The sequence below is a fragment of the Dermacentor variabilis genome, unplaced genomic scaffold (assembly GCF_050947875.1).
Source record: "Dermacentor variabilis isolate Ectoservices unplaced genomic scaffold, ASM5094787v1 scaffold_15, whole genome shotgun sequence".
NCBI classification, from domain to species: Eukaryota; Metazoa; Arthropoda; class Arachnida; order Ixodida; family Ixodidae; genus Dermacentor; species Dermacentor variabilis.
The window spans coordinates 7,171,468-7,183,894 of NW_027460313.1; the positions used below are offsets into that span (position 1 = coordinate 7,171,468).

The 12,427-nt window shown below is 48.5% G+C and overlaps 1 protein-coding gene across 1 annotated transcript in view; it reads left to right on the forward strand.

Moving 5' to 3' along the window:
- Positions 1 to 2,650, forward strand: part of LOC142567903 (uncharacterized) — a 50,991-nt gene extending 48,341 nt beyond the window's left edge. Inside the window, exon 3 of the mRNA XM_075677995.1 lies at positions 475 to 2,650. Coding sequence (XP_075534110.1) covers positions 475 to 777 — 303 coding nt within the window. The 3' untranslated portion in view covers positions 778 to 2,650. The remainder of the gene's footprint in view (positions 1 to 474) is intronic.
- Positions 2,651 to 12,427: the final 9,777 nt, after the last annotated feature.

The following is a 12,427-nucleotide window of genomic DNA, read 5'->3' on the forward strand; positions in this document are numbered from 1 at the left end:
AGAACAGGCCCGTGCAGCCGAGCGCAAGCGGCAACTAAGTACCGAGGATCCGGCGCGCTACCAAGCGATCGTTTAATGAACCCACTGATTAACACCGGGGCTGCACCTTTCAGCTTCGCTGTTTAATCATGTGTACGAGGTCCTTGGGCGGTGATTATTTTTAAATTACCGTTCCTCTTAGAGCGTTGCTCAATGGACAAGCTCACCTTTTTCACGCACAATTATCTTTGCCTGAAATGTACATATCCTAATCAACTGTGCGTTATGTTGCTTTGGTAGCTTCCCCGGCCTCGATCCCTTTGCTTGCGCCGACTAGCATGTAGGGAGCTACATATAGGCAGAAAAATTCGCTGCATTTCATTAAAGAGCTTATGATCAATCTCTTTTTCGTGGTTTTTTTTTTCAACGACACTCATTCGCTAGGAGTGGTAAACTTGAAATAACGACTACAGCTTGTACAATTTTCCATTACAGACTAACATTCGCCGCGTCCAGTTGCTGGAGTACTTGTGCCTAGTGTCTACTGCTCTTCTGGAGAGTAACGTCGTCGATATGCACGTCACGGAGCTTGTCTCCACGCTTCCGCGCTTACGCTGCTTCCACGCCCATTATCGAGACAAGGATGACGACCTCGAGAAACGGATCACGTGGATGCGGCGTGACGACGAGCGTCAGAACAACGTCCTGGTTGAGAAGAGCCCCTGCGTTCTGTGCTCCACAGCCACCTTCATAGGACTCGCCAAGCCACGCAACCGCGGCTTCAGGGCAACTCTGTAGGGTTGGACGTGACAGCTGCACTGAAGCGGTGTACTTCTGTGCTATTGCGCGCGTTCGCAGAACAGTGCTCGTGTGAACCACGATCTCCGAGAACGACAGTTGGGGCCTTTGACGTGAACAATTCAGTTTGAATTGGGTTTATATCTGCAGGCTGAGAGATGCAACACACGTGGGAAGACATTATATCCTACACGGGGAGACATTACAATGCAAATTACAGTTCTGGCCTACCAACGTCAACTTGCACTGAACACTCAGGTCTTGGTTTGCATTAGCGCTGCTATTGGTGGTATTTTTGTGTGATTCACAGTTGCCAGACTTATTTATGAACATAGACGTACTTTGTTAAATTTAGACGAAGTTGCCGGCCAAAAATACGTAACGTGTACGGATTCATTGGTGTGGCAATGACTACGGCTCCACTGTTACTTGACGTACGCGAACATCATCGGACCTGGAATGAGGCTTTTCAATTTTGGCTTTTACTGTTTTAAAATGATCTCAAGTTCATGACGACAGTGCTCTTCTTTCTTCGAAAGTGCACTTCAATATTTCATAGCATTTTATGTTCTGACGCCGGCACGGAGTAACCATATAAATATTGCATTTGACCTTGCTGCAGGTACCATGTACTCATGAGAAGTATTGCATTCATAAAGATACTTCCTTTTAGCAGGGACACAGAACGCTCGTGTGTAAAGGTGTCATTTTATGAAAAGAAATGTACAACTACTTTGATCTATCTTGCGAGGTTGATCCACAGTACCATAGTATCACTTCTTTACTACACGTAGTTGCCAACATATCCATACAACCCCGCATCCATCTAAGCATATAAAATGCACGCTCTGACACATTCGGCAGTTTAGTATGCGGATTGCTTCATGTGGATTTCTAAGTGCATAGTCGCATATCTATAGTGGTAAATATACCCGCCGTGGTTCCTTAGTCGCTATGTCGTTTGGCTGTCGAGCACGAGGGCCGCATTCAGTCCCGACCGGCGGGTGCCGTCGTATTTTCGTGAAGGTGAAATGTAACAGTGGCCGTGCACTTAGATCTAGGCGCACTTTCTAGGACCACAGCTGGTCAAAATTGGCTAGGAGTCCTCCGGTCTGGCACCCTCATATAGCAACGAACAGTTGCAGGAATTTAAACATCGCAATGTAATACTTTATGTTGAATATATGGACAATCTACGGAGAAAGACGACATGCTCACGTTAGCAATTGTTTTTATTATGTTGCGGTATATGCTGTTCTATTATTCATTCAACTCCGCTGAATTCGCTTTCCTAAAACCCTGCACAGTTCTAGAGGAAAAAAAGTCCACGTATTGCCTGTTCTTCCCAAGGTGAGTCAGCGACTGCAGCGCCGCAATGAAATTTTATGGGAAACCCAAACGTCTCCATTGCCTGTCCTCGTAGCCATGCAAAGTTCAACAAGCTTGCACAAGAGACTAGGGTCATCTTATTCTTTAGTAACGAAGGCGAACGTCCGGCACCTCGGCAGCTGACGCGCGATCCGATTAAGTAGTGTCAATGAGCACAACTACGTTTTGTATAGAGAAAACAAATCGCGATTGGAGCGTCTACATACCCAGTGTTTTTTTTTTCAACTGCACAGAATTTTCTCTAAGCTTCCCGAGGCACATCTCACATTTTTAAGTAAGCTGGATTATTCGAGAAGGCGAACATTGCGCGATAAATGGTTATGCATAACGGACTTATTAAGAAACATCTATTAAGTTTTAACTAGTCACCTTATGGCTCGTGTTGTCGTTTATATATTGACATGTGTGCGTGTTTATCTTTCTCGGCTGACCACTTTTCAGTCCAATAAACGTTATCGCTCGGCGCAGGACGCGCCCGCATGTATCGGAAGTTTCTCGAATATTATCGATGGTAGTATCCGCTGTCTGTAGTCGCCGAACCTTGTGTAATCTGACTGTATGCGCGACGCGAATTGCGTAGTACTTCCTGGAAGACCCGCAACCACCAGGGGTTACTCTGGAACGTTCGATTACTCATGTATAAAATCGGACGCGCTTGAAAGGCTGATCACATTTGCGTTCGACGATCGCCGATTGTGTTCACCGCTATCGTTCTGCTTTCAGTGCAGCCTGTTTTCCTGGGCCCTGGTTCGCCCAATAAAGAGTTTGTTTCGGCATTCAGTTTTGCTACTGTATTCTAGACCGTCACTACCCCGTGACATCCGCTGGAGGTGATTTGCGTTCATGTACCGGACGCCACCGACTAGCCGTCACCAAAGACCGGGCCGCGAAGAAAGCACCAGCGTCGTCCCGAGCCATCGAACAAGCTGCAGACTAAAACACCTGTCCCCGCAACACGGATTTTTAGCTGAGACAACCAAAAAGATCCAGGCCGAGTCTGGAATCCCAATGGCAACCCCAGGGTCCCCCATCGGGCTGCAACAGCCCAGGGAGCCACCGACCTTCCGTGGATCATCGTTTTAATATCGGGATAACTGGCTGGAAACATACGAATGGCTCGCTGCATTCAACAAATGGAACTCCGACGACAAGCTGCGGCATGTGTACTTCGCCTTGGAAGACGGTGCCAGGGCATGGCTTGAGAACCGAGAATCGATCCTGACTGCGTGGGACCTGTTCCGCAAAGGCTTCCTGCAGACCTTCACGAGCATCCTGCGCAAAGAGCGAGCCCAAGCTCTACTGGAAACCTGCAAGCAGCTGGGGAACGAGAAAATCGTGATCTTTCCGGAGGAAATGACTCGCCTCTTCCGCCACACCGACCCCGATATCTCTGAAGAAAAGAAAGTTTGGTTCTTGCTGCGGGTGTTAAATAAAAGCTATTCAATGGATTGATATGCAAACCTCTCAATACTGTCGCTGAATTTGTCTCGGAAGCCTCAGCGATCGAGAAGACGCTTAAAACGCGCACCAGGCAATATAACCACCATGCGCTGAGACGGATCAGAGCGGTCGTACGGAAAGAGCTGCAGAACTTGTGCCCAAGGCCAGAGCCCCAAGCGGCCTCGGTCGCTGACATTGTAAGAGATTCAGCGGGCATTAGAAGTACCAGAAGTTCCTGCATCGCCGCAACCACAGCCAGAAGCTATGACTTATGCCGTCGTCTCCCGTCGTCAAGGTCCCCTTTAGCGAACGCGCCAGGGCCCCGTAACGACGCAATTCCGTCGTCAACCGCCGCCACCACCAGCACGCCCACCAATCGCACAGCGCAGCTTCCCGAGGACGGCAGACATTTGTCGCGCCCCCGACCACCGCCCGCTTTCCTATCACTGAGGGCAAAACGGATATGTCTACTGCTGATACCCATACCGCGACTAGGGACTGCGAGGGTTCGCCGTCCATGCACCGCACCCGCAGCAGGGTGAACGGCCCCGTGATATCGTCTACCTCGCCACGACTCAGTGGAGCCCTCGACGACCATCGCGTCCACCGGCACAAGGGCACTACCTGTCGCCACTGCGCCGATCATACACTTGCCCAGGGGCTGGTCCGTCAGCCCATATCCGGAAAACTCAAAGCATCAACTGATGGAGCTGCGCTTGCTCTTTGTCGAAATGACGAAGATTCTCCGTCATCTACTAAGGCGCCGAAGAGACTATCTCGACGGCATAACGACACCCCGCCATCCCGACGAAGACTGGAAGCAAAGAATGCACCGACCTGACGATGCAACGTACCAGCCACACGTCAACGCGACGCAGTCGTTAATTGACGCCAAGACCAAACTGTAACGCCAAACAAAGAGCCACCGACCTCGACGTGTTGCTCAACCGCCGCGCAGTAACCGCGTTTGTAGAACCAGGAACGACTACTCCGTCATCAGTGGACCCGACGCCGCCCGGTTGAAGGAAGTTAGGACTGGGTGGGAAGGCTCCCAAATTCGGACCGCTGGAACACACCTGAAAACGCCGACTGCAATGTGCACGGCAACACTTACCATTCATAACCGAAACTACCCTGCCTCCTTCGTTATCCTCCAACAGCGTTCACGAGAGGTCATTCTCGGCATGAACTTCTTAATCTAACATGGCGCCATTATTGACTTGAAGTCGAAGTGGATAACGCTATATGAAGATCAAGTGAGCATCCCACCTCACTCCACTATTGTCATATCCGTGGGCACCGAAACACCCGCAGACGTAGACGGCGTCACCGAGGGTGGCCAACGGCTACTGCTAGACCGCGAAATTTGCGTCGCAAGTGGGATCGCTCGACTGCACGGAGGAAAAACGCTATTGATGCTGATAAATTTTAGCCAGCAGTTCATGCACATCAACAAGGGCACCATGACTGCATACATCGATGAAATTGTGAAAACCAGCAATACGTTTGTCTTCTCCCATTCTGCCACATCTTCCTCGACGGCTCAGTTCCCGAACCACACTTCGACGTAAATCCAAGTCTCCCCACGAGTAAGAAGTAGCAGCTCAGAAGTCTTCACTAACGATAAAAAGACTGCTTTTCTACGTCCACGAGGATTCGACAAATGACAGTTGCAAGACATCGCATAATAACCGAAGAATCCGCTCGACCAGTCCGCCAGAGCCCTAACAGAGTTTCGACGCGAGAACTTGAAGCTATAACCAACAAGTCGATGAAATGCTGCGCTACGATATCATCAAACCGTCGAAAAGCCTATAGGTATCACTTGTAGTCTTGGTGAAGAAAAACAATGGAAGCCTACGTTCCTGCGTGGATTAGTGTTGGTTGAACAAGATCACAAAGAAGGATGTATACCCCCTCCCACGCATAGGCGACGCATTGGATCGGCTCTACAACGCTAAGTACTTCTCGTCGCTGGCTACTGGCAAATAGAAGTCGACGAGTGGGTCATCAGGTTATCAGGGCTCACTCTTAAGCCGGAAAAGTGCCGCTTCGCTTACGACGAGCTTCTGTTTTCGGCCACGTCATCAGCAAATGTGGAGTCCACCCTTATCCGCAGAAGGCATCTGCCATCACTAACTTGCCACAGCACACCGTAAAGGGCGTGCGCAGATTCAGTGGCTTGTGGGCCTATTACAAACACTTCATCAATAACTTTTCGCGCATCGCCGATCCATTAATTTCTCTCATGACATCAGACATCAATTTCAAGTGGGAAGTGCCGCTACCCGAACGCTTCCAAGAGCTTAAATAGCGCCTGCAGTCATCAGCAGTGCTGGCCCACTTTAACGAATGCGCCGACACCGAAACCCACACCGGCGCAAGGCCTCGGTGCCGTCCTAACCCAAATGAAAGACGGCTGTAAAAGGACCATTGCTTACGCTAGTCGATCACTGTCCAAATTGGAAGCCAGTTATTCTACTACGAAAAAGCAATCCCTTGCATTATTTGGGCTACGACAAAATTCCACCCTTACCTTTATGGCGGGCCCTTTAAAGTGGTAAGCGGCCACAGCGCCTTGTGTCGGCTGGTAAATTTAAAGGATCCGTCAGGACGCCTCGCACGCTGGAGTCAGAGACTCCAGTAATTTGAAATAACCATTGTTTACAAATCCGGACGGAAGCACTCTGATTCCGACTACCTATCGCGAGCTCCCATTGACTCACCGCCACAAGACCACTTGGATGACGACGCCTTCCTTAGAACAATAAGCGCGGAAGACTTCGCTGAACAGCAACGAGCAGACCCGGAGCTAAAAAAACCGTCGAATATTGAAGGAAACACCGACGTTATCGCTAGGGCGTTTCAGTGAGGATTCGCTTCGTTTCCCCTGCAAAATGACGTCCACGTAGACAACTTCTCACCAGTCAGCGCCGACTACCTTCTTCTTGTTCCTTCAGCGCCACGTCTTGTTTTACTGCCCACCCTACATGGCGATACGACCTCTGGGTACCTCGGATTCTCCCAGACGCTACCGAGGATACAGGAAAGGTATTACCTACCGTGCCTGACCACCAACGTCGCCAGTTTCAAGACATGACGAGGCTGTCAGAGACGTAAGACACCGACGACAAGGCCACCGAGATTACTACACCCGATTGAGCCTCCTTGCCGACCATTTCAGCAGATAGGAATGGATTTGTTCGGACTATTTCCGACGTCAACATATGGAAACAAGTGTATCGTCGTTTCTACTGACTACCTTACCCGCTACGCCAAAGCCAAAGCTCTACCTAAAAGTGATGCGAGCGAAGTTGATAAATTCTTCGCTGAGAACATCCTGCTGCGACATCGTGCCCAAGAAGTCCTCATCACCGACAGAGGAACGGCGTTCACTGCATAGCTCACCCAAACCGTTCTGCAATAGAGCCAGATAATCCGCAGAGTTTGCATGACAGGTCCTCGTTGAAGAATTTCTGACGATGGCATGGGTTTAAACACATACACGCGCCACCAAACTTACGGTCAAAATGCACTGTTGCTCCGTTTACCTTTTTAAGAAAACGCCGCTGTATGCGGCGTTTTTGTTAAAAATGCCATGTATTTGTTAAGCTGTTCGCCATAAAATGCCACGTTTTGTTAAGATGCCATGTATTTTATTGCACACATTGACATTAAATGTCTCTAAACAGATGTTACGTTGTAATTAGAATACTGGGAAGTGTGCCGTCTGCTGCGCGAGTGGGGGGCGGCGCGAGTACCGCCACCGTGATTACACTGCGAGCGGGCACTGTCCGTAGCAGGCGTGCTACAATGCATTCGTTCTCCCATGCGCCCCTTCCGGTGTTCACAGAGCTGCTGTCAGAAGAAGCGTGTGGTATTACGTTTCATTGTGGTTCTTGTGCGGCTACGAGGAAACGCTAATCGCGTAGCTGATTGCCAACAAAATTACAGAACGGTGGCTGGTCGAGTGAGACAGACCCTGCTTCGCACCGCGTTTCTACAAAGGCGTGCTGTTCTTGTGTAGAAGCCCTGTCAATGTTTCATACCACAGCTGAGTCTGATCACTGCGAAGCGTCCAGGCAGAACCATCGACGAAGGAAACGTCGTCTGTGAAGGTCAGTTCATGGCATTATTCGTACAGCGTACGTTCCAGGTGAAGATGAGATTGTATGGAACTCCCGTTATCGGGCGATTCTCGCGTATGACGCGATCTCTATTGTGCTTCCGGACGTTCCTAAGTACTTGCCACCCGAGAAGCTGAAAAAATGCACTATTTGTAACCGGCCATTTTCCATGCCAAAGCGAAGACGACCAAGTTCTACTCGCAACGAAGCACCCGAGAAGTGTAGCGTAGAAATGTGCGGCCCTACCATTAAAATTCGGCAGAAAATAATGGGCAAGAAACATTTTAGAGACTCCGAGTTCCCTCATCTTGGTTAGCAATTGCTTTTCTGGACGGTAGATGTATACTTGCGGGTGGTCAGTGCCTAGTTGAACGCTGCGGCAATCAGCAGCAAACTATTGGCGACTAATATTATCAGTATTGAAACATGATTTAATACAGAGGGGCATGAGGACTGCAGTTGCCAAACTACATTTGAGAAAGGAAAAGTGACGTGAGGAAGAAGTTGCAACTTCTTCTTAGGTCCAAGGTTCTTGGGCATAGGTCCAATGCATTGATTTACAGCATGATCAAACAGTTTCTCTTCACTGGACAGGTCGTAGAGCCTTTAGTTTCTCGTTTCCTTTTGCGTGCAGCATTCCATTGCACCGACATAAATAGTCAATTGTCATACCCAGCACTCTTAAAACAGTTGCACCCTTAGTGGTTTATCTTTGTCCCACAACGATAATCGCCATCTGCCATGCTTGCATTTCTTTTCTTGAAAATTCAGCGCTCGCTACTTTTCTGTCGAGAATGCTGTGCCACGCTGATACCGCATCAGCGGTTCGTGCCATGGAAGCACCGGGCTAGTAGCGTTAAAGAAACGAAAATGCGGGTACGACAGATGACGATTATCGTTGTGCGACAAGATAAGCCCCCAGAGGGTGTAAATTTTCTTAAGTGAGGAATTAAGTACATTTCGTTCAGTTTCCCGTTTTTGCTAACACGTGGTGTATCGACCTTCAAGAATTCGAAATTATTAGTCAAACTTCCCTTCTGAACGAGAAGGAAAATACAGAGAATCGTACCTTGCCCATAAGTTCAAGACATTGCAACCAATAAGCATAAACGTTTCAAAGGGAGCTTTAGAATCTATTCGCTATGCTAACTTTCAAGCTCTAGGCAACAACAATTCGGTTTCTCAGTGTTTTTTCTCCCACCCTTTCTTTCCTTTATTCTTTTATTTATATATTTATTGCATTTCAGCGAGTCTTTCTAAATTTGTTCTTTCACGAGCACCATTTCCTGTCGCCCTTTTTATTGTCTTCCAGAGACACGATAGCCCACGGCCACTAGCGAAGCAGGTAATAAAAAGGTGCTGTGCACACGACCGTTGAACGCCGGCTGACACACGGCCGTGTTGCCGGCCTTCTGCGCCCTCCCCCCCCAGCACTCCATCGTTCTCAATTCTACACGCTCGCCGCTGACCCACCTTCGCTTGTTGCCGCACCCACCCACCTTACACCTTCTTCCTTTTAGAAGAACCTAGCTATATATTGGCCTAGAGCTCCACCACTGGAAAAGCTGGCGCCACCGTCGGCGTGACGTGCTAGGAGGGATCACGTGGACATAGCGGCCGCGTCGGCTGCTTCGGGAGCGCCGAAGCGAGCTGAAAACGAGTTTGAATTCCCTTGTACGCTGCGGTCCTCATTTAGTGGCGAAATTTTCCCGCTTCGAGTGTCTCCTTTACAACGCTTGAAAGCACTACAATAGGTAGTGGCTGCCTTTGAAGGCGCGCAACATGGTAGGCTGCTGCTCGGTGCCGCAGGGCCGGACGCACGTAACGGAGGCCGGTGTCAGCCTTATTCACACTTAGCCGCAGGACAAGAAGCTGCGTGAAGCTTGGCTGGCGAAACATAAAACCGGCAAACAGTCCTGGGCTACAACTCGGGTATGCAGCAAGCACAGACGCGAGGAAGATTTCTGCTACGGCGCCCTGTCTGCGATGTTCTGAAAACGCGCACTGAGACGCTCGCCCGAGTCTGCTGCTCGACTAATGTCATGACGGTTTGGTCTATCAACTTGCCGATGCTATAGATACTGGCTATTTCAGTGGAGTGCAAAGGCAGCGGTAAGAAGCACATTTAAAAAAAGCATGTCATATGGTCATGTTTGTGTTATGAATTAATGCACTGGATTACAACAAAGGAGCAGCGGGAAATTGCACGCTGAGAACACCTATAAACATACAGTGCGACGCAACACGTAAAATAATATTGAAAAGTCAAAGAATTTAGAAGAAAAAAAAAAGATTGAATCGTCGCGACGGCACATCATAGTCCCTGTAGGCGTCGAAGTCTCTACAATGAAGTTATTTTTGAACAGCTCTGATAGCTCCCACGCAACAATGGTTGCTTGTATACTGTAAAATGCTCATATTCTGCGGCCTAAAGCTCATGGCACGGTGCGAGAACGCGCGCGCGGAGAAAGCGAAACAGTGCGCGGACAAGAATGCAGACGCGCAATCGGTCGCTGCGAACCTGCGCGATCACTGCATTGAGGCTTCATTCTGTTACGCTCCATTTAGTTATACAAACACTATAAGAACATATTTCACATAGTTTGCTCTCAGCGTTTACCTACCTTTCACGCGCGCAGTGGCGTTCACTGTACGTATTCGGTAAAGAGATAGCGTCTGTAAACGATTGTGTGCTTTCAGTTTGCCCAAGATTATTTTTAGACAGTAAACAACTTCTCTCGTTTCGAAAGTACTTACAGAAATGTCCGGGAGAGCTCGCGCGTGGTGTTTTCAGTGAGCGCTGACAGCAAAACCTATGAGGAGTGCGACGCGTGATCCCTCATACTGCGCCAGCGAGGCGCTTCCGATGGATGGCGACTCCGTAACTCCTCGCCGCCAATACTGTGCCAAGGAAACCATACGTCACCTTTAAAAAGACAAGTCCACTTGTGGAAACGTTGGCGCCCGCTTTTACCTTCTTCTCGTTTTGCTCATCGTGTACGCATTGAGGCACATTAATATGCCAAAAAAAAAGAATTTCTTTTCTAGACTGCCCCGCTCCGAAGGGAATAGAATACGTCTGCCTAGAGATCGCTTTGGCACCGACTACTTGGAGCTACCAGGGAGAATGGATTTAGTTGTATGAAAGAAATGTTTTTACGTTGCAGTATAACGTTGTGGAGCCCTTTCGGTACATATGCCACATCGCTCTGCCAACTCCTGCTCGCTGAGGATCCATTTTAGCGGCATTTTTGGCTTCCGTTGCATGCCGCCGCAATTTTCGACAAGCCACCGCAAGCTAAACAAGGGTAAGCGGGCCAATCTCAGACGACCGCGCCACCCTCCACATCCGGTTGCCTACTTTGACTGCGTCAGCTCGGCCCCACCGAAACCATCTCCACTTATGCGTGCTCTTCACCCCTTGTCAGCCAAGTATATGAGAAAGACATCTCAACGTAGGCAATGCTATTCACTTTGGAAGCAAAGAAAGTGGCATCGTATAAATGAGGCGAGTATTTGATTGGGTTCTTCAAAGAACGCTGCGGGTCACCACTCGATGCTTGCGTAGGCGATTAAAAATTTGACGTCAGGAGGCTGTAATAAAAACACTGTAATAGTTTTACTTTGAAGGGCCTCTGAAGCACATAAATATTGAATCTCGCCTTCTCGATGGTGTCACAATTTGCTATGTGAGTGACTCGACATGGCCGAGAAGTTAGTACTTAACGGTTTTCTCTCAGAGTCGGTTCATCTTCCGTGATCAGTGAGAAAGGATACCTTTAGCCCCACTTTTGTTTTGCTCTATTTAGAACCGCTTCGTAGTGCGTATCCTTCAGGAGCGCAGCTTCAGAGGGTTCGGTTTCCCATCTAACGACATACGTGTTCTTGCCTGTGCACATGACCTGTCTTATTTCTGCACAGATAAAGCGAGAGTGGGACTGCCTTTACAATTACGCAGCAATTTGGAACAGTGTCTGGTGCTACCACTAATTTTGAGAAGCTTTCGTGTTTTTGGTTTGCAGATGCAGATAGCCTCATGAGCCCGGCGAAGCGGAACACGGTAATTTGCAGTTAAGAAGCCACAGTTACTCAGACTCTGCTCAACATAAAAGCGAAAAAATGCATAGCGGCAAATCGGGCGCACATTCACGTGTACCATACAAACCTATGTATTACAAGTAATCTTTTGCTCGTTCTCATATTGCTTACAGTTGTACGAACCTCACTTCAGCATTCTCTGCGGAGTAAAATAACCTTACAAGTCGCAGCTACTTGTTCATTCTATTAAAATGTATTATCCTTCAGGCTCTCCAGTATTCCTTCACGTATGGTAGAAAGCATGGCTGTGCACATTAACTGTTTTCATTCCACTGAAATGAACGTGGCGTATATTTGTTACCAAAATGTGCGTTAAAGCGTAACTGCTTATCATTCTTTAAGCATCCGAGAAGCAAGGATGGATGTTCTGCCTTGATGGTGTGGCATTTCGTAGGTTCTAACCCACCGTGATATTTCTAAACAAGCAATGATGAAATTATATGGTGAAGCCATAACATCAGTACGACTTAGGTGTTGTTTCCCCAAGGAGTGTCACTGCCCCCCCCCTTCCCAATTTCGTATATACTTCGACATGTTCAAGCTAACTTAAAGGCCTGTGTTGTAACACAACAAATGGAGTAGATTAACACAACAGC